Here is a 25,628-nt window from a genome sequence, read left to right on the forward strand (position 1 = left end):
AGCGAACTGGGAGCGCGGAAAAAACACAAAAGACGAAGCGAGGAACCACATAAGATGTGGTTACTCGCTTCGTCTTTTGTGTTTTTTCCGCGCTCCCAGTTCGCTGAACGAAGAAAAAGAAATCAAATATCTTGACTGTGAAATTTGACGCATGTCTGTTTTCTGTCGGCACTAATGTCCCTTCCGCGCATGTTTCTTGCCCGTTTCTCCTCGCCACCAGTGGTATAAAATACTCACTGGTTTCAATAAAATATCAATTGTCAGTCAGCGCTCCGTGTGTCTTGTGTTGCTTACTGTGGTGTCGTCTTCCGCTGTAAATTATGGAAGGATATTTGCACTGCCGTGCGCACAGGAGCCTGCACAGCTATCCTTGTCATGAGTTTTTTGGCAACTGTAGCGCTCCCTTGGTAGTCTTCCATATTGCTTGATGCCGCTTGGCAGGGCTTCTGATCTGACGCCTTCACTTGGGATGACGCGGCAATGTCAAAGGAAGAAAAAACAATCCTTACTGTATGGCCGCCTGAGGCACAACGTCCAGAGATGTGTGTACGCAACCTGTTTTCACCAGTTCTTTTTGCTGTTGAACAAGACAGAGCAAGGTACATTGCACGCAAAAGTATTTAACCTTCTCCATAACCTCTGCGTATCTCCTTATCCTAAACGTGCTTCCGATGACTGCAGCCGACCCCTTCGGTGAATGTAGTCGACGGCTCGGTCGACGTGCCGTGTTTTCACGTGAAAAGCTTTATTATTGCTACAGCAATTTTATAGAACCTGCTGGCTGGCTTGTCCCGTCCATGCATATATATATATATATATATATATATATATATATATATATATATATATATATATATATATATATATATATATGTGTGTGTGTGTGTGTGTGTGTGTATGTGTGTGTGTGTGTGTGTACAGAACAGCCTCAAAGAAAAATAATTCAGGAAAATTTATTCCGCAGCGCAGAATCGAATGGGCGACCTCTCGCCCTGCTGCAGCGCGCGGCTTTAGACGGCTAGGCCACGAGCCGTACATCTCTCAGCACGATAAAGGCGAGCTATTTATAGCAAAAAACAGCGCGACAACACAAGGACGAGACAGCTGAAACGAGACTAGTGCTGACTACCAATAAGTACTATACACACCAATTACTTCAGCGTGGTTTCTTGGTCACAAGCGAGGTGGCGCGAAGGGCACAAGGGAAGCGCCTTAAAGGTGGTGGTCGCGCTCGTTGTGATGCGCGCGCGCCTCATGTTTTCCAAGATGCACTTTACCCTACAGGGCGTAGTCACCTGCGCGCGCGCTGATCTCGTGAGGAGGTGGATTGTATGTCTGTGATGGGTGAAGTGCGCCTTTGAAAAGTGGGCGTCATAAATAGAAAGGCGACAAGGCGTGCGCACGTGCAGATGAGCACAGTGCCGAATGGAAGACGACGACGATGACGAATACCTTCACGAGGGCGCGAGGTTCAATGGTTCGACGTCCAAGTGGCCCAATAAGAAAACAGTACGGAACATGTCAGGGGCCAATCATGTGCCAACACCGAGGTCCAGCAGTCTCCAATGAGGAGTGGACAGGTGGACCCGATGGCGGAAAAAGCCTTGCGCGCGGAAGAGGAGAGGGGAGTTCGAGGATACGTGGCGAGAGGAAGGTTGTCACCGGACCGGGCGCTGAAGGCGCGCAGTCCGGTTGCGGACCCATGCTCCATGGCTTCAACCGGCCGGAGCCTTCTGCCGCCTCGCTCCTCTGCGAGGAGACCTTAACCATGGTATTCGAACTATAGCTCAAGGCCTGCTGACTTCACTTCCGGCAGGCAAGCATTAGCAGTTGGGCTACGGGCCCGAGCTGTGCGTCCAGGTACCTGCCCTGTTTCTCCAGGCATCTCAGCGCGTCGCCCAATAGCCACTGTTTCCAATTCGTTGCCAGCCCGCGTCTACTCCACAAGCTGGAGCCACAGCGTTCCGGTTTCGTAAACGTCAGCCAGCCCTAAACGACATGGTGAGACCGACAACGAGTTATTCCGACGCTCGGTCGCTCATCGGCGTGAGCTGTAAAGCTAAGTTTAGGTCTCTAAACTTTTTCTTTGCTTGTCGTTAAGAGGGTTTTATTGGGTGCATTGACCTTTTCGTAAAGTGTTTATTTTATGTAGATAGGTATTCCGCTTTATTTGTTTATTAAACGCTTTATGTGATTTTTGTTAAACAAACGGCCTTTTTCTTCCGTATGATGTCAAAGGCTCAGTCATAGAGAGCTAATATAAACAAGAAAAAGAACCTGCAATACAAATTGTCCCCCTTTCGATAAGTTCTTTCCAATGAAAAAACTGCCGGTCAGTGCGCGTTTCACGCACAACACGCATCCTGCCCCACGTCTACTACCATCTTAATCCTACACGCATATTGCACTTTCATTGTTGACATAAAAATATGTCCACCACACATTTCAATGGGCATTTCCAGCGTCATGCCAAAACTATATTCACGCCATACTTCACACCAAATGCCAGTTCAAACACTACAATATTGCCGCGAGTCTTATATTTCAAGAGTGGAAGCTTCACCCACAAAGACTGTGGGCAACGCGCTGCGCAGGCCTCGCCGTGATGTGTAGGAAGCTTCGCGATTGTTTTGGAACAATCCGCTAAGATTGCGCGCCGCACGAGAATGTTCTAGCTTTGTCGAGAGATAACGCCGCCAACAGCGATATCGCTGGAAAGTTCGATAGCGCCTGTATAAAAGCCGACGCGCTTGGCTGCTTGTCAGTTGATCGACGGTCGACGCTCTGTCCGCCGCTATCAGTGTATTGCTGTAGTTTGACTTTCAGTTTCTCGGCCACAAGTTCGCTCAAATAAAGAGTCATCTCGGACGTGTTCACTGCTGCCTTCGTCGACGTCACGACCATGTGACATCTGGTGGAGGTGCTCTTCGTCCATGTTCCGGACGCCCCCGTCAAGCCGTGAACCAAGCCCGAGTCGCAAAGAAGACGTCGACGCCAAGGCCGAGCAGCGAGCAAGCAGCAGGCAACAAGGTCTACCGCCAGAGCACGGGCCTCTACCTGAAAAGACCCGGCAACCAAAGACCCTGACCTCGACAACAACGATGATGCCAGACGCTGTGCCCCCCGCACCGATCCTTCTCCGGACGCCCAAGGAGCCGCCAACCTTCTGCGGATCGTCGTTCGAATACCCGGAAAGCTGGCTCGAAGCCTACGACCGAGTCGCGATTTTCAATGCCTGCACCTGCGAAGACAAGCTACGGCATGTCTATTTCGCTTTCGCCGCTCGGACCTGGTTCGAGAACCAAGAGCGAAGCCTCACAACGTGGGACATCTTTCGCACCAGGTTCCTCGCGACATTCACGATCGTCGTCAGTAAAGAGCGTGCTGAGGCTCTGCTCGAGACCCGCGTGCAGATACCGAACGAAAACGTGGCGCTCTTCACGGAAGAGATGACAAGGCTGTTCCGTCATGCAGACCCTGTCATGCCCGAGGACAAGAAGGTCCGCTGTCTTATGCGAGGAGTCAAACAGGAGCTCTTCACCGGGCTGATGCGGAACCCCCCTTCGACAGTTCAAGAATTCGTCTCGGAAGCAACAACCATCGAGAAGACGCTCGAGATGCGCACCCGGCAGTACAATCGCCGCGCATTTCAAGACAGCGCAGCTGTTCATGGCCTCGGCTCCGACGACTTCCGCGAAACGATCCGAGCAATCGTGCGAGAGGAACTGCGAAAGCTTGCACCGTTTGCACAGTCCGAAGTTACGTCGATTGCTGACGTTGTACGCGAGGAAATCAAAGAGTCACTGGGTGTTCCTCAGCCGGCACCGCCGCAGCTGCAAGCCATGAGCTATGCTGCTGCAGCCCGACGCAACGTCCCCCCTCCTCGCCCACGTCAAGACGCCGCGCCACCCCAGCAGTTCCGCTTCCAGGCACCACCGCCGCCACCACCGACGTCATACCGCCCGCCAGCCGGCCAGCGATCCGCGCCGAGGAAGACCGACGTTTGGCGCGCCCCTGACAACCGCCCGCTCTGCTACCACTGCGGGGAGGGCGGCCACACGTACCGCCGCTGCCAGTACCGACCGATGGGACTACGCGGATTCGCCGTCAACGCGCCCGCCCGCAGCCAGGCGAACGGCCTCGCGACATCGACGACTACCTCACCGGAATACAGTGGCAAGAATGACGACCTTGCCGCTCACCGTCGCTCAGCCGCTACATGTCACCGCACCGCCGGCAGTACACTGGCCCAAACCGGGGCCGGTCGCCTAGCCCATATCTGGGAAACTAAGGGCAGCAACCGATGGAGGTGCGGTTGCTGCACGACGAAATGCCGAAGATCCTCCGCGGCCGTCGACGACGACAACGCGAGGAGACCTGCAGAACACGACGCGAAGCAGACGAAGCCGTGCCGATGAAACCTCGCGGACCGAAGTAGACCTGACGACGCAACGGGGAAGCAGCAGAACAAACCGACGTAGCCGTGACCCCACACCACGACCTAACTGCAACGCGAGGCGACGAACTAGCGACCTCGAAGTTCTTATCGACGGCCACAGCGTCACAGCTCTCGTCGACACCGGAGCCGACTATTCTGTCTTCAGTGGACCGTTCGCCACCAAGCTGAAGAAAGTAAAGACCGCTTGGAGTGGACCCGAAATCCGGACAGCTGGAGGCCACCTGATAACGCCGATTGGTGTCTGCACGGCGAGAGTCACCATCAATAACCGGACGTTTCCTGCGAGCTTTGTAATCCTACGAAATTGCTCTAGGGATGTGATACTTGGAATGGACTTCCTAAGCGACCACGGCGCCGTCATCAACCTGAGGTCTGAGTCGATAACGCTAACCTCAGACAAAGCGCTCCCGCCCCACGCGACGCCAGAGAACCATGCAATGAATGTGATAGAAGAGCAGGTGACCGTTCCGCCGCACTCCAGCGTCATTATTTCCGTCGGCACCGAAAAACCTGCGAACCTTGAAGGCGTCGTCAAGGACGATCAGCAACTACTCCTGGACCGTCAAATTTGCGTCGCAAGAGGTATAGCCGAACTGCGTGACAGTAAAGCAAAGGTAGTGCTGACAAACTTCAGCCACGAAAATAGGCACCTCAACATTGGTACGACGGTCGCCTGCATCGACGAATGTCGGGCCGCCAGCAATGCTTTCGCCCTCTTCGATGCTGCCGAACCTGTTTCGACGAATCGAGGTCCCGAAACAGATTTCGACGTCAACCCGAGCCTTCCGAAGGTCAAGCAAGACCAGCTGAAAACCCTGCTCCTGCAATACAAGGTCTGTTTCTCGTCGTCATCACGAATTCGACAAAGTCCGGTGGCGAAACACCGAATTATAACGGAGGAAAGTGCGAGGCCCCTCCGTCAGAGCCCCTACAGAGTTTCGACTCCAGAGCGCGACGCGATAAAGAAACAAGTCGACGAGATGCTACGCGACAACATCATCCAGCCATCCAAGAGTCCGTGGGCGTCACCCGTGGTGTTAGTGAAGAAGAAGGACGGGACACTGCGCTTCTGCGTTGATTATCGGCGCCTGATCAAAATCACGAAGAAGGACGTGTAACCCCTCCCACGGATAGACGACACCCTGGATCGACTACACAACGCGACGTACTTTTCGTCGATGGACCTCAAGACCGGCTATTGGCAGGTCGAAGTAGACGAAAGCGACCGAGAAAAGACCGCTTTTATAACACCCGACGGCCTCTTTGAGTTCAAGGTCATGCCTTTCGGTCTTTGCTCGGCACCTGCGACGTTCCAGCGCGTCATGAACACCGTGCTGGCCGGATTGAAGTGGCAGACGTGTCTTGTGTATTTGGACGACGTCGTCGTGTTTTCCTCGACCTTCGACGAGCATCTCCGGCGACTTGACGCAGTACTTCAAGCAATCAAGGCCTCTGGACTGATCCTGAAGCCAGAAAAGTGCTGATTCGCGTACAACGAGCTCTTCTTTCTGGGTCATGTGATCAGCATGTCTGGAGTGCGCCCAGACCCGCGGAAAACAGGAGCCATCGCCGACTTCGCACCTCCCACCGATAAGAAAGCCGTGCGCCGATTTCTCGGCTTATGCGCCTATTACAGACGCTTCGTCAAAAGCTTTTCATGCATCGCCGAACCACTGACGCTTCTCACGAAGACTAACGTGGAATTCAGGTGGGAAACGGAGCAAGTGCACGCAATTGAGGAACTTAAACGACGCCTGCAGACGCCACCCATTCTTGCGCATTTCGACGATTGCGCCGATACGGGAATACACACCGACGCAAGCAGCGTAGGACTCGGTGCCGTCCTTGTGCAAAAGACTGACGGGCTTGAAAGGGTTATCAGTTATGCTAGCCGGTCACTATCCAAGGCAGAAGCCATCTATTCCACAACAGAAAGGGAATGCCTTGCCATTATCTGGGCTACGTCATTCGCCCCTACCTCTATGGCAGGCCCTTCAAAGTTGCCAGTGGCCATCACGCCTTATGTTGGCTAGCTGACTTGAAGGATCCTTCAGGTCGTCTCGCACGATGGAGTTTGAGGCTTCAAGAATTCGACATTACCGTCGTGTACAAGTCCGGACGAAAACACTGTGACGCCGTGTGCCTCTCTCGTGCCCCCGTCGACGCGCCGCCGCAAGACGACGACGATGACTGATTCCTCGGAACTATAAGTGCCGACGACTTCGCCGAAAGGCAACGAGCCGACGCGGAACTGGGGGGCCTTATGGAGTACCTCGAGTGCAAGACCGCCGTTGTTCCGAAGGTATTCAAGCGAGGACTGCCGTCGTTCTTCTCACGGAACGGCCTTCTCCCGAAAACGAACTTCTCGCCATTTCGAACGGACTACCTTCTTGTCGTTCCCTCATCATTGCGAGCAGACGTCCTCCAGGCCCTACACGACGACCCGACGGCTGGACACCTCGGTGTTTCCCGCACGCTCGCCAGAATACAGGAATAATACTACTGGCCACGCCTTGCTGCCGACGTTGCCCACTACGTCAAGACTTGCCGAGATTGACAGCGACGGAAGACACCGCCGACTAGGCCAGCGGGACTTCTGCAGCCAATCGAACCACCTCACCGGCCGTTCCAGCAAATCGGGATGGACCTACTGGGGCCGTTCCCGACGTCGACTTCCGGCAACAAGTGGATCGTCGTAGCGACTGACTACCTCACCCGCTACGCCGAGACAAAGGCCTTGCCCAAAGGCAGTGCCGCCGAGGTAGCCAAGTTCTTCGTGGAGAACGTCGTCTTGCGTCATGGCGCCCCAGAGGTCCTTATCACAGACAGAGGCACCGCCTTTACTGCGGACCTATCTCAGGCGATCTTCAAGTATAGCGAGATGAGCCACCGCCGCACCACCGCCTACCACCCGCTGACCAATGGCCTCACCGAGCGTCTAAATAAGGCCATCGCCGACATGCTCACCATGTACATCGACGTTGAGCGCAAGACGTGGGACGCCGTCCTTCCGTACGTGACCTTCGCTTACAACACGGCCGTCCAAGAAACGACGCAGATGACGCCGTACAAGTTGGTGTACGGAAGGAACCCGGCGACGACGCTCGACGCCATGCTACCAAACGTCACCGCTTACTTACAACGTGCCAAAGAAGCTCGACAGCTGGCCCGCCTGCGCATCAAGACCCAGCAGCACACCGACAGCCGTCGCTACAACCTTCGACGACGCTTCGGCGAGTACCAGCCCGGCGACCGTGTCTGGGTCTGGACGCCAATACGACGACGCGCACTGAGCGAGAAGCTTCTACGACGATAATTCGGACCGTACAGGGTACTTCGACGTCTCCACGCACTCGACTACGAGGCTGTCCCCGAGGGCATCACGAACTCTCAGAGGCGCCGAGCTCGACCCGAGGTCATGCATGTGGTGCGCCTTAAACCGTACTATGCTCGTTAGCGCACCTGAGGACTCTAATGTTTGCTTTCTTTATTAGTTTTCCTTAGTATTGCATGTATTCATGTTCTGTTTTTAAGCATCGGGACGATGCTTTTACAGCGAAAGCTGTTATGAGATCATTTCACCGGCCATTCTTGGCGCCGTAGTTGTCCGCCGCCGCCGCCGGTGTCCGTAACCAGTATCGCTCGAAATAAGAAAAAAAATTCCGCAGATCCCACGTACCGTGGGAGTCGATGTTATGCGAAGCATGCGGCGGGTAGGTGACTGTGGCGTAACTTTTTTTACTGAACGACAAGTTACAAAATGACGCTAAAGATTTGTATAAATTTTATACGCACACATATATATGTTGAAGAGCCGAAATGTCTTATATAAGCAGTTGTTTACGGTTGGGTAACGCTGCGAATGGCAACGTGGGTATTACCTACACATGAAGCAGTAAGCTGATATGTAGTGCTTATACGTGTCCCGAGAACGCACACACGTTTCACGAACCCGTGTACATGTGTGCAGGAAGTTCTTGACAGTTCTTGAACAAGGGCATCATCCCCGTGATCAGTGAGCACCAGCAGCTGGTAATGAGTTGTTATAGGATCCGGTCGTAATCGTGATGACGAGGAGTCCATGTGTAGTGAAGTATGTGGTATAGTAAAGCTGTTGGAATTCGTGGATGCCTCGGTCATTTTGTCGACAAATTGTCTGTCGACAGAGCCGGCGACATGTCGGAACCTGAAGCCACCCTTCGCGTTGGGAGGTATAGGCCGTCGAGGCTGGTAGGCCTGGATAGTGCTACGTAGACCAACATCAGTGGATGGTGTTTGTTGTATTCGTGGACTACCTGGGCGCATATGGCCTAAGTAGCCTAGTCTACAAAGCGGTTGTCAATCAATCTGGCATCATCCTCGGTCAGCATGAGGCCATCGCCCAGCCTCGTAAGAAATGAAGAGGACACAGCGTCGTTCTGGTGGACGAAGTGCACTTTACGGTGCGGTGATGTGGATATCATATGTAACCTTCGTTAATGTATTCCTCCGGGGTCGAGCAATGCTTCAATATAGCTTGCTGAATCATAGGAATACAAACGTAATGTTTATTAGACTGCTGTAAAAGCGGAGCCAACACTGGAACTACAGACACTAATCTGATATGACACCTGTATCGTAGGAGTACACATCGTAGGAGTATCATGTAGCGTTTATTGCTTTCTTGCAAAATTACATAGCCAGCACCACAACCACAATTGGCGTTGCACTGATATTACGCCTGCGTAGGCTGCTTTTTCAAACCAGTTTACAGACCTGGCGTGGCTCAGTGGTAGAATACCTGATTGCCACGCAGAACGCTTGGGTTCGATTCCTGCTGGGATCCTAATTTTCATTCTTTCCATTCGTTGAGTCAGTGCTGCCGATGTTGGTTTTCCTTAACGCTCTAACATTTAAGTTAGCACTGTCTGTTCTCGCCATTGCTGGGTAGATATAAACTGTCAATCACCTGTGGCGCATACCCGTACACCGCAGCCCGTGGTAAACGGGTATGTGCCACACGTGTCTAGTGGAAAGGGTTTGACGACGTACGCGACAATTTTTTACCGTTATTCATATCATGACCCGGCAATCATATTCGTCAAATCCTCTTACCTTCCTATGCAAATTTTGGTCTACACCAAGTTAAGGAGGCGATCATGACAGCACCCAGACGTAGGCGGCTAGATAGATAGATAGATAGATACGTAGATAGAAACGCTCAAAGTGCCAGAGGTTCGCTAAGAAATGCTTCGCATTTAAAACTCCAGGATGGAACGAGGTTCGAACCTGGGCCCTCTGCGTGGGAGCCCAGTATTCAACCTCCGAGCCGTGCCGGTACTTGAAACTGCTTTGCAAAAAGGTCCTATACAGGCTTCATGTCGGGAAGGAACCACATTAGCATACGCAATATAGCGTGGTAGAAGAGTAAAAATAAGCACCAAGCGTCGCACAACGCGAATTCTGTAACCAGGCGTCACACAATGCGAATTGCGCATCGAGTAGGGTGTTGAATGCTTCCAACCCATTACAAAGGGCTCTGCCATAATTCTTCATCGTCATCAGGCACAGCATCAACAAAGCGCGCATAATGTCTTACATGCGTTTAGCAGGCACCAACACTCTCCGTAGAATGACGAAAAATGGCACAGTGCCTGCTGCCCTACTTCTCAAAAATTACAGTGACTTATAGCGTAGTGGGTTCCTGGCAAGTGCACTTGTATTGGTTGCCAAGGAAGCCCATAAGCGCATGATCCACTTCCTCGGGGTCTCAGTAAAATTACAATGATTTATAGCGTAGTGAATTCCTCGCAAGTGCACTTGTATTGGTTGCCAAGGAAGCCCATAAGCGCATGATCCATTTCCTCAGGGTCTCAGTAAAGTTCTCCCCCCCTCCTGTAGCTCTCCCACGTCAACGTATGTTATACAGCATGACGGGAGAGGGAAATAGCGACCGGGCGTCACCCAATGCAAATTACATAACTGGTGGACCGTTTAAAGATTCCAACCCATTACAAAGGGCAGAGGATAATTCATCATCGTCATCAGTCGTGGCATCAACAAAGTGCACATAATGCCTTACAGACGTGTAGCTAGTGCCTCGCTTCTCCGCAGAATGACGAATAATGGCTTAGTAGGTGCTTCCCAACTTCACAAAAATTGTGATTTATGGCGTAGTGGGTACCTTTCTAGTGTACTTGTATTGTAGCCCCAAGAGAGCTTAACGGGCTCTAGAAACGCCGCTCTTTTAGCTTTCGCTGTGACTGTGCTGCGGTTTCAGCGCAGGCCTGGCGTTTTTCAGAGGGGGCATTGCCGCGAGTCTTATATTTCATGAGTGGAAGCTTCACCCACAAAGACTGTGGGCAACGCGCTGCGCAGGCCTCGCCGTGATGTGTAGGAAGCTTCGCGATTGTTTTGGAACAATCCGTTAAGATTGCGTGCCGCACGAGAATGTTCCAGCTTTGTCGAGAGATAACGCCGCCAACAGCGATATCGCTGGAAAGTTCGATAGCGCCTTATAAAAGCCGACGCGCTTGACTGCTTGTCAGTTGATCGACGGTCGGCACTCTGTCCGCCGCTATCAGTGTATTGCTGTAGTTTGACTTTCAGTTCCTCGGCCACAAGTTCGGCCAAATAAAGAGTTTCATCACGGACGTGTTCACTGCTGCCTTCGTCGACGTCACGACCACGTGACAATATATACAAGCAATTTAAGTGCTTTGTCCTCTGTCGAAATCCGAGAGCAGCTACCGGTAAGTTTCATTTATCTTATATGATCGCGTCCCACACAAGACGAGATCTTCTTTTTGTCTCTCTAGGACACAACAGCTGTGGAAAAGTTTGGAAAAATCTTCGAGGACACGCCTGTCTGTGCCTCTCCGCGAAAACTTGTTCCATTCAAACACCTGGTCTTTGCTAGAATGAAATGATCCGTCAAGCTTGTTGAGATTGGCATAGGATCGAAGGCGTTGTGACACCCAGTCAGAATCGCTCGAATGACTCGTTCCCGCACTCCAGCACCTCTCTTTGGCCTATACGCCTTCAATGCCCTCAGCATCTCGCCTGGAACAGCTGCTGCCTCGCATGATGCGGTAGAGACCTTAGTTCCTTTATCTTCACTTAAAGAGCCCTTCACAACATGCGTGCTACCCCTCTGGAGCGCATTGTTCGTGCACAGGTCATGTGCACCTTCATATGATTTTTTCCTGATTTCCATTCAGAGTGACTTAGTAGTCGTCTCCGGGTCTTCACACAAAGCGCTACGCTCTTTACTTTCACCTGAAGTAAGCGTCACACGATTCTGAGGCAAGCTATATGTATGATTCTCGACCGTACCTGTGCCACCGGTTACTGCTGCCAGTGGTACACAGGAAGACTCTACGCCCACCGCCTTGCAGTTGCCTATGCGGTGTACACATCTTTCTACGCCACTCGTTTTACACCGTACACCGGAAGACACGGCGCCCTCTCCATAAATCGCCTCATGTTCTTCAAATGCGCAGTCCATGCGAACATATATTGCCCATTCATCGGGGCTGTCTAGAGGACTTCATACCTCTTCGATCAGCGTGCATTCTGTAGCACCAGTTCGCATATGCGCTTTACTTTCCAAGAAACTCGACTGTTCCTTCTTTGCTATGTTCTGCGGAGAGATACTTAGCACTACCTTTAGACTATTCCTGGTGTTGTCGCCACCCCCCTCACCGTTATCTTCTTGTAGAGGGTCCGTGCTTACAATGACGTTGCTGGTAGTTTTAAAACTGCCACTAAAAGGCGAGACTCATTCACTCCTGTAGGCCCAAATGGTCTCGTCCTGTCGCGGACGCCAGTTGTCACGAGGCTATTTAATTATTATGCGCTCGTGTAGGTTCGGTAAACATTCAACCTATGACATAACCGCCATCGAGAAGCGAGGCGAGACCATTTCTGCACACCAGAAACCAAACGCTCAATGTATTGACACAGCAGAAATAAACATAGTGAGGGAGAGAGAAAGGTACAGCAACTGCAAGCGCGAAAGAAGTTAACAAGTGTAGGAAATTGTTAAAAGGCGCGAACAGTTCCCAGAGATATGTACAAGAGAAAAAGGTAGTGTCGCCATTAATCGGGACGCGAAGCTTGTAGCGAAGACTGAAGACAAGGCACAGACGACGGCGACGGCTAGAGATGGAGAGCGAGACGCTCTCTTGGATGGACAGAAGCGTAGGGCGAGTCGAGGTCAACAGCCGGACGCCCTTTCGGCGTTCGCCAGCCGCAGACTGGGGATGAGACGGGAGACGTCGGTCTGGTCTAGTCAACGCCAGACGATGGGAAGCGCGTATCTGGCCGACACCAGACGATTGAATAAGCTGGGTAGACGCCCGGGTAGGAGCCCGCCGCGGCCTCGACGCAGGAACTCTGCCGGCCGCCACTCCCTCGCCCTGGTCGCCTTCTTCACTCGGTCACGCCCCTGCCACGTCTGCTTGCTTTGTTCTTCAGCCCTGTGGCTTTTCTTGTCAAACCTCGTTGGGGCTCTTCATTTGATCAAAACTGTTCACGCTCACACGTTCTACGGTCGCGAGTCATCGCCGTCGTCTTCTTCGGTTTGTGTTTGCGTCGTGCCCTTTTGAAACGCGCACTTGCTCATCACAGTCTTGTGCTTTCACCGCGATGTCCGCGCTGAAGTTAGAGCGCGTACGAAGGTCACTCCGCTCGCTGCAGGGGCTGCGTTCGCGAAAGGAGCGCGCTGTTCGAAGAGAAAAAAGTAACAACTGTGAGAGTTAGTTCGCGCTCGTCCTGTGTATTGGCCGCGAGATCGAGCAGAATCGGCACCTAGCGGCGAGCGGACGACACCCCGTGGTGTGGATGGCTTTTGCGCCGTCTGCTAGCCACACTAGACATTACCACCCTTTTTCCACGCGCACCCTTCTATTAGGGTGTATATCAAGCAAAAAGGGTGTTGTACAATAAGAAAAAGGTGTTAATGTCATTAACGCCCTTTTACACTCTTAAGGGTGCAAAATGTTTAGTGGGCTATTGGCCGCGAGATCGAGCGGAGTCGGCACCTAGCGGTGAGCGGGCGAAACCCCGTGGTGTGGATGGCTCCTTGCGCCGTATGCTAGCCACACTGTGTTCGCATGTGTGCGTATGTCATGCACGTCCTCAGATTACAACTTATTCCGTTGTGCTAGCACAGTATCAAATAATTGTACGTATGCCTACACGATATACATAAGCATTTCGCCTTACGAAACTTGTATGCACTCTAACAACTGAGGGCATGCACGTGTCGGTATGGCGCTAGGTCTCACCACCGTACCGTACATTCGCCAAAATTATTTGAATGTGCGTACCACTGTCAATCAAGCACATCACGTAGTGCATATGACGTCGTCCTAAACGAAGCAAAAAGTACTGAATGTCGAGGTGTGAATGCGAAATTTTAGCGACATAATCTCGTGAAGTGTTGGCGATTTGGAAGTCCTTGTGATACTGCAAAGCATGAACTAGCGTCTGCAGAGGGCGGTTAGCGGCAAAAAATACCTGAAGCCACGCATTTCTATAGTAGTACGCGTATTCATGCAAACAGAAAAGCAGCGTGCACAAAATTCTTCTTCATCTAATTACGCAGAAATACAGGCTCTATTTTTTTGTAGCTGCTAGAGCAAGAGCTAAGTGCTTAATTGGCTCAGTCGCGCAAGACTATTTTATTGTGATATAGGCAAAACACAATTTAAACACGTGCCAGAAAATGCATCGAGCACAGTGCAAAACACTAATGTGACCAAAGGCCAGTACCCCATTGATTGGCAGATTGCGCTTCTCTCACATGTAATAGGAACGTTAGGCCGGTTTCGTGCATTAATGCGGCAATGCAGGGCGTATACGTCACCATTACGCTGCAGTCAACGCGCTTCATTCCCCAACAATGGACTCAGACCACCTACGGCGAAGCGCCGCTGCGAACAATTGTATTCGCAATGCCCACGAACTATAGGTGGCGCGCCGTGCTTTTCAAAATGGCGCCAGGAGGAGGGTCAACCCGTTTGTTAGCATAGGAACAGATAGTACGTGCGGACGTACGGCCCGTGCCACTTTCAGCGGATGAAGTCATGAGCTGTGCTGAATTGGATATGAGACTAAACTACTTTCCCAAACCATGGAAAGTGCTAAGTACTCGCCACCTAATTATTTGCTGTGGTGTGAAAGGTTATATTTCAGCTCCGTTACCGTACATAACGATGCTTTGCGAAATCCTGTGCGTGCTACATCAAAATGCATCAACTAAAATTGACGTATGAGCAGAACGGCACTCCGAGGTAGTACGTACCGAGCCACCGTTTATAGATACGTTGTACCGAGCCTGCGTTACGGATTTGCCGCAGTAGTAGGCCGCCAGCGAGTAGCGCCATCGCTGCTGCACGGGACCGCACGTTTAACATGGTGATGGTTTGCAAACATAATACGCCGTCGTCATTACTTGTGCAGTCGGGAACGCTGAGTTACGTCTTCAACGGAACACAAGCATTTAACTTCCCATTCAGTAGCACTTGTGTCACAGCCATGCTGAGACTCTAGCCGTGTGCAATTCACTTCACTCGCATGTTGCAGGCTCGATCAGCACGATCGAAACACGAATATCGAAAAGAATGCACACGTATCCTTTTCGCAACGTCGAAGAAGTTGGCCGAGAGGCGTGGATTGTGGCTGTGACTGCACGTTCCAACGCTCTAACCATTTCGCTTCTCTGGTCGAGCTCGAGCGTGTTGGCGGCATGCGGCGCTCCATAATATCCACAATGATTTGTACATGCAATGCACAAGAGGAACTATGCTTTTATTTTGATCTCGCTCAAGGATATTATACATTAAATACGATCAAGGTGACTTACGAGCGTGAAAGAACATTAACGCACGAGGGGACGTGAAGTGCAACTCGCTCCTCGTGAGTTAGCAGCTGATGGTTCATCGTCGCTGTCACTCTCGGTGCTTTCACAGCCTTCTACGTTCAGTGAAAAATCCTCGTCGTCAAGATGGTTTCTTTCAACATCACTGCTGAAAGCAATCTGAAGAATTTTCTCCGCCGAACAACTTCGACCACTCCGCGTCACCACGTTTACAATTACAGAGAGTCAGAGACGTCTGGGCGCGGAGAACATTTCGCTCTCAGATCGGTCAACGAGCAAATCGCTTGCAGTGTGCTGCCACCTATCAACAAACGTACAAAAACAAGCGGCGCAGCGCTGGCTATGAAACCAACACTGGCGAAGAACGGCGTGGAAAGCGTTCGCTCCACCAAAGGCGTGGAGCAGACGCGTCCTCGAATGATTGAAACGTCGCTCGCACGATTAGTAACAGCGCTTTGCTGACAAAGAATAGAGGCATATTTTAATGTATCGACAACTTGAGATCGCTCAGTTTTACAAGAGCACATCGCGAGCCGACGCGACCTCCCGCGTACAGTGTTATGGGATTCATGAAATACAAGAAACAGTCACCAATGCTATATACAAGTAAAACAGGGTGAGCTTCAACTGAATATGCTCAGACGATAACATTTAACTAACCTACGTGGCTAAAGAAAGCCTCGCGAAGCTGCATAGTATGCGTACGCTGTGGGCTAGCATTGAAAGCGCGAGTCGCCACGTATTTTCACGAAAACTTCGCGCCTCGCAAGAACGAATCAGATTTCTCGTGTCACGGAGGGCCCGGTTTGTTCACTGATGCAGGGAACATGCCAAGTCGTAGTGTTCCTTTCTTGCCAACGCGTTAACACTGAGGTTAGCACAGCTATAGCACAGCCGAACAAGGGAGCGACTGCGTAGTGCTGCCATTTTGTCTCTACTAACCCTCCTCGAGAGGACACTCCTGAATTCCGCTTGGGGGCGCGACAGTCTATGGGCATTAACTTAATCTATAAAGGCAAGGGAGAAAAAGATAACATTCGCTCGTATAGACCACTAACCATTACATCGGTACTATACAGGTTGGCGATGCAAGCAGTAAAAATGAAAATAGAAAAGTGGGCAGAACACAACGATATTTTGGGACAACTCCAGAATGGATTTCGAGTCGACAGGCGGTTAGACGATAACCTGTTTGTTCTCACTCAGTGTATAGAAATATCTAAAATAGAAAATAGGCCCTTGTACATGTCTTTTCTAGACATCACTGGGGCGTACGACAACGTTAATCAGGAAATTTTGTGGGGTATATTGAAAGGAATGGGCATAGGCGATGACTGTATACAGCTTTTGAGGGAGATATACCGAGAAAATACAGTTTGCATAGAATGGGAAGGAATGAGTAGCAAAGAGAACGTTGAGATTAGCAAGGGGCTGAGACAGGGATGTCCTTCGTCCCCGCTGTTATTCATGCTGTACATGGTGAATATGGAAAAAGCGCTAGAAGGTAGCAACTTTGGTTTTAATCTGTCACACAAACAGGGCGGCGTGATGATTGAGCAGAAGCTTCCAGGATTATTTTATGCTGACGATATTGTCTTATTTGCTGACAGTCGAGAGGATATACAGCAGCTGGCGAATATATGCGGAAGGGAAGGGGACGCTCTAGGACTAGGATTTAGTGTAAAAAAATGTGGATTGATGGTATTCAATGACCCTTGTGATCAGGCGGTGTCAATACAGGGCCAAGAAATACCGAGGGTGAGCGAATACAAGTACCTCGGAGTATGGATAAATGAGGGTGACAGGTACATGGAGGTACAGGAAAAAGCCTCAGCAGCAAAAGGAAAGAGGAATGCTGCAATAATGAAGCACAGAGCATTGTGGGGATACAATAGGTACGAGGTGCTTCGAGGTCTGTGGAAAGGTGTAATGGTTCCGGGGCTTACTTTTGGGAACTCAGTGGTCTGCATGAGGGCAGAGGTGCAATCGGGAATGGATATAAATCAAAGGACTGTGGGACGCCTCGCGTTGGGTGCTCACGGGAAGACGACAAATGAGGCTGTAAAGGGCGATATGGGATGGGCAGGTTTTGAGGCGAGGGAGGCTCAGAGCAAAATAAGGTACGAAGAAAGGCTAAGGAATATGAAGGAGAGTAGATGGGCAGAGAACGTGTTCCGTTACTTGTATAGGAAGAGCGTGGACACACAGTGGAGAAAAAGAACTAGGAGGCTCACTAGTAAATATACGGCTGGTAGTGTAAGCAGTATGTCAACAAAGAGCGTTAAGCGAAAAGTCAGAGAGGCGGAGAGGATTTACTGGATGGCAGCTATGGAGAAAAAACCGGCTTTGAGTAACTACCGAAAGGGCAAAAATGAAATAAGGAGGGAGGCATTTTACGACAATTCAATGGGAAGCGCTTTACTGTTTGAAGCGAGATCGGGTTGCCTTAGAACGGGTAGTTATAAAGCGAGATTCAGTAAAGAAGAAGAACAATGCACGTGCTGTGGGGAAGATCAGGAAACGGCGGAGCATGTTCTGTTTGAATGTGGAGATATCCGCCCAGGTGTACGTTTGGGCACGAGCCTACATGACGCCTTGGGTTTTAGAGACAATGGAAAGCTGAACACACCCGCGATTGAAATAAGTAAGAGACGGTTAGAGTATTGGTGGCAGAAAACTAGAGAGAAAGGACAAAAATAAGTAATGGGAAAAAATAAGGACATTCTGCCGTAAAGGGCACAGAACGGAGCTGAAAACGTAACGTTTTTTTTTTCTTCTGGAGTAAAACAGTTTTAATTGAAGTAAAGACACTAGGCCAACGCTAAAAAAAAAAAAAGAGTAAAGGTTGTTTTTTTTTTCGAGCCTGGTGGCACATTTGTCACCGCCCCGTTATAAAGGGGACGCTCATAGCATCCATCCATCCATCCATTGCGAATACGCGCCGCCGTCCGCCTATCCACACAAACGCGGCGACGGTGCTGCCACCTATAGCACGATCTCGTGGCGAATACCTGTGCGTTCGTTTCGCGCGTCCTGCTTTATGTTTCACCAGCGCGCTTCAAGTGTCGAGCTGTGACACTTGATAGTTCGCGCTCGTCCTGTGTGTTTTCTTTTCGTGCGTCCTTTGCGCTTGAGCGACGCGCTAAAACATTCGAGCTGCTTTCCGATCATCGCGTTACATACCAATTTGTTGCTATCGCATTCCTTGCTTCGCAGTTGCGGCGAAAGTGTGACATTTTTTTTTTGCTCCTAGTAAATACAACCAAAAACAAATCATGCATGCATTTCGAGCGTAAAATGTGATTCTTTTCATGCAAAAATGGAACATCACTGACAGCAGAATAATGAAATATTTAATTACACGCTAATTAGTATTAATTACTGAAGCTTGCGTGAGAGTCATATCACTCCAGTTTGTTCCTTAGAATGTAATATCGAGCGCTTAGAATGACGCTGTGCGAACTCGACATATTTCTTTTCAGTCATTCATAATTCGCGCCTGACGGGGTGGATAATATACGATGTAAATGCTGCTAGCCGTACACTGCTTTCGGATTTTCTCTGTTGCATTCGCAACTGCAGGCCATTTGTCTTCGCCATGACCTGACGGTAACTGGTGAACATCACACATTCGAGCCTGCGCTTCGTTTCGAGAAATTTTCTTCTTTCTTAGCGCATTGTGTAAGCTTTTAGCGGAGTGACGAGTTGGACTAGTTGGTTCACGATTTCTTCCCGCGCTTCGTGTTTTGAGACAGGGACTACAGGACAGGTGGCTTTTAGAGAAGGAATAGCTCGTCGAGCCCGTCGGAAAGCCTTCCAACGTTTCGCACGCTTTCCGAGTGGCCGCCGTCGGGCTGGCTGTGCTGGTCGCACTTGGGCTCATGCCTGCATCCAAGCACCGTATGTGGCTAGGTCGTTGTCCATCCGCTGTCCCTTACGTTCTTTTCTTTGGTGCCGCTTTCGTGTCGGCGTTCTTGAGTTCAACAGTACACTCAGAAAACTTTTTCTACGCATCCATAGTATCTGCAGACTGACTGAGCGCGCCCGACGTCGTTTTGGCACACAGTACCATGGCAACAACTTGCGGCAATAGCAGAATTTAAAGTGTATTCCTATTGCCACGGCACATCTTTTCAATCCTAACCTCTCACTCTCGGCTGTGCCTTTCTGAAATCTCCTCGAGAGCTCTCACCAGTTCGCCCTTCGGGCATTCTGTCCTGCCGAATCCCACCGCTTGCCGCTAAAATGTAACGCGCAGTATTTATGCTCAAGATAAAGACGCTAAAGACCTCTTTCATCTGATGGCCATTGCCCCCAACCCCCCTCCCTGTTTGTTTGTTTGTTTGTTTGTATCTTCAGCACTATGGCACCTACCCACTCTGGGGGATTGGCAAAGTCTTCGTATCTTAACCTTTTGATGATAACTTGAAGAACCGTTACTGAAAAAAAAATATAATAAAAAAGAAATAGTAGATGATACATCAAAGAAATACTGCAATTATGTGCGTTTTCGCAAGCAGGCGAGACAGCTGTAATAACCTGAGCAGAACAATTTTGAACAGATGTGTTAGATGTTAACATATCCCTACAGAAACGTATCAATTATCATACGTAAATCAAATTCCGTGTGTTTCCGTAAGAATTTTACAGAAATATATAGAAAACATATGGCAAATATACGGGAAAAAACATGATTGATCCCTCCGTCTTAGGAATCGGAATAACACGAAAGTAAAGCGTGCCCTTACGAAAGTAACTGAATGTTCACTGTACATTGATATCTGAGAGTTTGCACAATGTATATTGATGTCTGGCAGCAAATGTCATCGTTTAACGTGTATGCACCCAATTTGATAATTGGTGGTACATCTCCGTCCCGTCGACTATCGTCCATGTTAAATGATTACACAAACCGTTGTGGTAGCTGTAGCTGTTAACGGTGAGAGCGTAATCAGATAACGAGATGTGATAGCCAGAGAGCGTTGCACATTAGACGCAGAACTTGGTCGCCATCCCGCGGCATTTTAAAATGTGATTGAACACCACAGCCGGATTATAGGGAAACGCAAAGCGCGTCGTGCCGCCCCGGTAGCCCGGTTGCGATTTTTCTAGGGGCGAGCTCGTCAGCGGGGAACGCGATGTTACAGCCAGGTGAGGCAGGCGCTCGTCGCCGAGCAATTTTTGGTTTGGATTAGCGTCATGCTATCAGCGAGGCCGACGCTTTTACGACTCTTGCGCTAATGTCGCCCCCTCGCGGTGTGTTAAGGCATTGACAAAATTGCACTTCTATTGAAAACGCGCCGAATGGGAAGTACGTGTAACGCGTTGCAGGTGTTAATCGCGGAGGCCTCAGTAATGACGAATTATTTTACGTTACCGCTCCCAGAGGGCAACACCACCCCGCCAGCCGGGAGAGTGGTAGATATAAAAGGCGCGTTTGTAGAGCCTCTAGAGTCCGTGACCATGGCGCAATGGATAGTGTGCCCGGCATCTGTTGTTGCGGACCGAGCGGTCGTGAGTTCGATGCCCGTTGACGGAACCTTTTTAACACGAAAGTGTTCGATGCCGCGATCCACCAAGACTTCAGTGATGTATTTCCGTTATGGAAATGACGTCGAAAATACTTACACGATCAGATGGCAAAGAAAATAACATGGCTGATCCCTCCGTCATAGGAATCGGTATAACACGAAAGTGAAACGTGTCCTCACAGAAGTAGTGCTTATTGTGTAGTGATATATGAGAGCTTGTACAATGTATATTCGTGTTTGGCAGCTACAGCACCGTTTGACGTGGATGCACCTATGTTGACGGCATGTCTCTATCGCGACGACTAGTGCCCATGATCATGATTAAACCGTTGTGGTAGCTGACGTTGTGAACATATATTTGGACACAGCAAATCGTGAATCCCGCGTAGGGATGATATCAACAAGCTCATAATCAACACTGGTACCCGGTATGCACTTCTTCAAAGCGTCATCAATTAATGAGAAAAACGACACAGTGTGCGCTTTCTAGCAATGGGTGACCAACGCCTGCGCTCATGTATACACTACCACACACTGCGCTTCAGCAACACGGGAGGTAGGGGTTCGTAACCTGAGCCGCAAACGCGTGCGTCCCGCTGGCCTCTGTCTCGCAGGCGCTGGTCTCGCTCCACCAAGGCACGACATTCGCCCGTCGAAATCGCGTCCTTTCTGCAACGCGTATTGCAGCAGTTTTGTTAGTCCGTGCTCTCGCAATCTAAGCAGTCGGCGGCGGAGAAATCCCGTTAGTGCATGTGGAAGCTGACTACTCCGATGAGCCGACGCACGCTAACACGAAGCGAAAGGCAAAGAACGTAACGACGTAACTGCGTCAAGGGCGCCTCGGCGACGCCAGCGCGGCAAGTGTACCTCGCTGGTATCGAGACGCTTTAACCATGACCTCCGACATCGCGCGCAATCTCGGAGTAAGCGCTAGTAAGTGTCGATCGTGAAGCATTACTTCTTTTCACCTCTCATAGACGGCGGCACCGCCCCGCCTACCTACACCGCCAACAGAGAGCATCGTGCGAAAGAGAGAATGTGTGAAAGATATAAGGCGCGTGCGCGCCGGGTTCCGCATCTGCCGAGTTAGCTCAGTCGGTAGGGCGTCGGGCGCTTGCCGTCGTAGCCGTAAGGTCGTGGGTTCGATTACCAGTGGGGGATCTCTCTCTTGGTTTTTTTTCTTTCTCACCCGCTGGCGACCATTTTATCAACGTCATATCCGTGACGGATGTACTTGGTGGACCCCGGCATAAAACACTTTCGTGTTAAAAAGGTTCCGTCAACGGGCATCGAACCCACGATCGCTCGGTCCGCAACAACAGATGCCGGGCACGCTATCCACTGGACCACGGTCACAGACTCTAGAAGCTTTACCAACGCGCCTTTTATATCGAACAATTTTCCGGTCGGCGGGGTAGTGTTGCCCTCTGGAAGCGGTAGAGTAATTCGTCATTTCCGTGGCCTCCGCGATTAACACCTGCAACGCGTTACACGTCCGTCTCATTCGGCGCGTTTCAATAGAAGTTCAATTTTGTCAATGCCTTAACACACCGCGAGGTGGCGATCTTAGCCGAAGCGTCGTAAAAGCGGCGGCCTCTCTCATAGCATCACGCTAATCCAAACAAAAAATACCTCTGCGACGCGCGCCTGCCTCACCTCGCTGTTACACCGCGTTCCGCGCTCACGCGCTCGCCCCAAGAAAAATCGCGGCCGGGGGTGCGGCACGACGCGCTTTGCGTTTCCCTCTAGTTCGGCCGTGGTGTTCAATCACATTTTAACATGCCGCGGGTTGGCGACCGAGTTCTGCGTCCAATATGCGACGCTTTTCTGGCTATCACACCTCGTTCTCTGATTACGCATACACCGTTAACTACTACAGCTACCACAAGGTTTTGTGTAATCATTTAACATGCACGTTAGCCGTCGGGATAGAGATGTACCACCAATCATCAGAGTGGGTGCATCCACGTTAAACGGTGCTATAGCTGCCAGACATCAATATACACTGTGCGAACTCTCTTATATCAATGTACAGTAAACATTCAGTTACTTCTGTAAGGGCACGCTTTACCTTCGTGTTATTCCGATTCCTATGATAGAGGGATCAGCCATCTTTTTTCTTTGCCATCTGGTCGTGTAAATTTTTTCTACGTCACTTCCGTGACGGGAATACATCACTGAAGTCTTGGTGGGCCCCGGCATAAAACACTTTCGTGTTAACATATGGATTCCGCATGGAAACATATGGAACAATTGCAATGGCTTACGGAACGTTTCAGTAGGGATGACCTTAATTACTTTACGAGTATTTGATAAAGTAGTGATATGGGTGGTATCCGTTGAGCAGCTTGAATAAAATTTGAAAGCTCGTCAACAGCATCGCTGCGGCAATATCCTAAAACGGAGGCACCGAAGTTTAGCACGATTTCCGCAGGTAAGATACACCTTCGACAGCGGAATTACGAGAAGTGTGTTTCTAAGTAGCGAGTATTGTGGCGTAAATATTGCTACATTAAATGGAATGCACGCAAATGCATTTCGGCACAAGCCGTCGTAGTAATTTGTGATGCCAGTGTTTGTGAGAAACAGCGGCGTTAACCAGGCTTGGCAGTGCGGACGACCCTTGCAGGAGCCAGTGCTACGGGGCAAAGTTCGAGGACGAGCCAGCGGCAAGCAAGCGGGCCCGCCTCGAGCAGCCAATGGAGAAGGCGCACATGGAGGAGGAGAAGAAGAAAAGACAGGCAAGACTTCTCATCTCTCTACTAGCCCTAAATGTTTACCATCTACCGCTTAATACCGGAGTGCTGTCACTTTTCTAACAACAAGAAGGTACCGTTATACGCTGGTCTGTAAAAGCAAGTTGAAAATTAAAAACGAATGGCTTTCGAGTCTCTTCGGATGGAACCCACTGCGCTTGTTCTTATGAAGCTACTGCTTTGTCTTCTTTATCCCAAGTTTTTTTTTCTCGCGCAGTTTTCGTCCTGTTGAATTAGTAGTTCGTCCAGCTCTCAGTTCTTTTAAATGACATTTTCTAATATCGTGCAACATGACGTGCTTCAGGAGCTTCGCCAACTGGGAATAACATTAGCAGAAGGCTGAGAAACACGGAAGCACGTGTTGCATTGTTCACTGTAAATGGAAACGCGGAAATGTGCCTGAGGAGGTTCGTTGTATTTCTTATGCACCAGGGACTCTGATAGGCCCTTTGCTCGTACGGCGTTCATCTGTTGGCTTTGATGTTTCGATAAGAACGTGTCCGTATCACTTTTAACACGAAAGTGTTTTATGCCGGGGTCCACCACGGCTACTCTGACGTATTTCCATCACGCATATGACGTTGTAAAGCATACACTAAGAAATGGCAATGAAAAAAAAAAAACTAGAAGAAGAAGTTTCGTCACCGGGAGTCGTACTTACGACCCCTTGCACCGCAGCGCGCGGAGCGAAACGACAAGGCCACAGACGGCACGTTTGCTTTGGTTTGGCCTGCTTTATAGAAAGCAAGATTCACCATACTAATGGCGAGCTAATTATATAGACCATTTGCCGGTGGCGGTACTTAGAGATCGGTGGCACTCCAGCGTGTTTTCGTTATCACACGCGAGATGGCGCGAAGGGCTCGAAGGGCACGCTTTAAAGGTCGTCGCCCCACGCGTTGCGATGAGCGCGCGCCTCTGCAGGGCGTGGTCGCTCGTGCGTTTGTAGCTCTTGTGCTCTCACCGCAAGTTTGCGTTGAAGTTACCGATAGCACGAAGGTCGCTATGCTCACTGCAGCGGCCGCTTTTGAGAAAGGAGTGCGCTGCTCACACACAAATAAGTTACAACTGTGAGAGTTAGTTGGTGCTCATCCTGTGTATACTTGTGCTTTCGTTTCGTGCGTCCTCCTTTGTGTTTGAGCAGCGCGGTTTAACTGTCCAGCTGTAACAGTTGTTAGTTCGCGCTCATCCTGTGTATGGCTTTTCCGTGTGTCCTTTCTGCTTGAGCAGAGAGTTTCGAGAGAGTTTCGAGCTGCTTGCCCGTCTTCGCGTGTCATTACAATTTGTTGCTATAGCATTCATTCATTCGCCCTTGTGGCAAAACAATGCACAACAATCTCTCAACTACGTCTCTGAAGACACGCTTCACTTTCGTGTTATACAAGGATTCCTAGGACAGAGGAATCAGCCATTTTTTTCTATATATTACGACGCTAAATAAGAACGCGAACTTTCCAACAGTGGCGCCTACTAATCATCGTCATGAAGTGCCGGTATGCGAGAGATGAACATGTAAGAGGCATCCATGGCCTGTGAAAGCTTGCCAAAACCATACTATGCCATCCCTCGCTTCTGTATAGCTTGCCCTGTAGACATCGGTACATAAATAATAAGAAAAAGTATATCAATATGACGTGTTGTGCAGTTTGTCATTCTCGTATAAAGTGCCTTGCGCCAGTCATTATTTGCAGTGCTGCTGGGTCGAGCGACAGGGACATTTCCGTTCCCGTTCGTTCAACAAGTGCTCAGGAGTGAGCGGTTCCTGCGTTTTCTTTCCTTGCTTTCTGTCCTTAATTTTTATTTTGCCTCGAACGCGACAGAAATTTTAGGCATATGGCCGCTTTCGCGGCTACTATTTGATCTTACTGAAACACAAAAAGACGCGTAACCACGAGGGAAGGGTCGAGACATAAATCATTGCGTGCGGGGTTTCTTGCTTATGAGATCCCTTCGCGCAGTACGCAAGAAGATCGCAATCTACGCTTGTTCTGTTCACTGTACCGCGCAAAACTAGGGGG

The 25,628-nt window shown here is 50.2% G+C and overlaps 1 protein-coding gene across 1 annotated transcript in view; it reads left to right on the forward strand.

Annotated features, from left to right (window-relative positions):
* Positions 1–23,673, forward strand: part of LOC119395186 (NGFI-A-binding protein homolog) — a 1,247,109-nt gene extending 1,223,436 nt beyond the window's left edge. The window contains exon 12 of the mRNA XM_049416112.1: positions 23,466–23,673. Within this exon, the coding sequence (XP_049272069.1) occupies positions 23,466–23,673 (208 nt within the window). The remainder of the gene's footprint in view (positions 1–23,465) is intronic.
* The last annotated feature ends 1,955 nt before the right edge of the window (positions 23,674–25,628 follow it).

Source organism: Rhipicephalus sanguineus, chromosome 5 (genome assembly GCF_013339695.2).
Source record: "Rhipicephalus sanguineus isolate Rsan-2018 chromosome 5, BIME_Rsan_1.4, whole genome shotgun sequence".
Taxonomy (NCBI): Eukaryota; Metazoa; Arthropoda; class Arachnida; order Ixodida; family Ixodidae; genus Rhipicephalus; species Rhipicephalus sanguineus.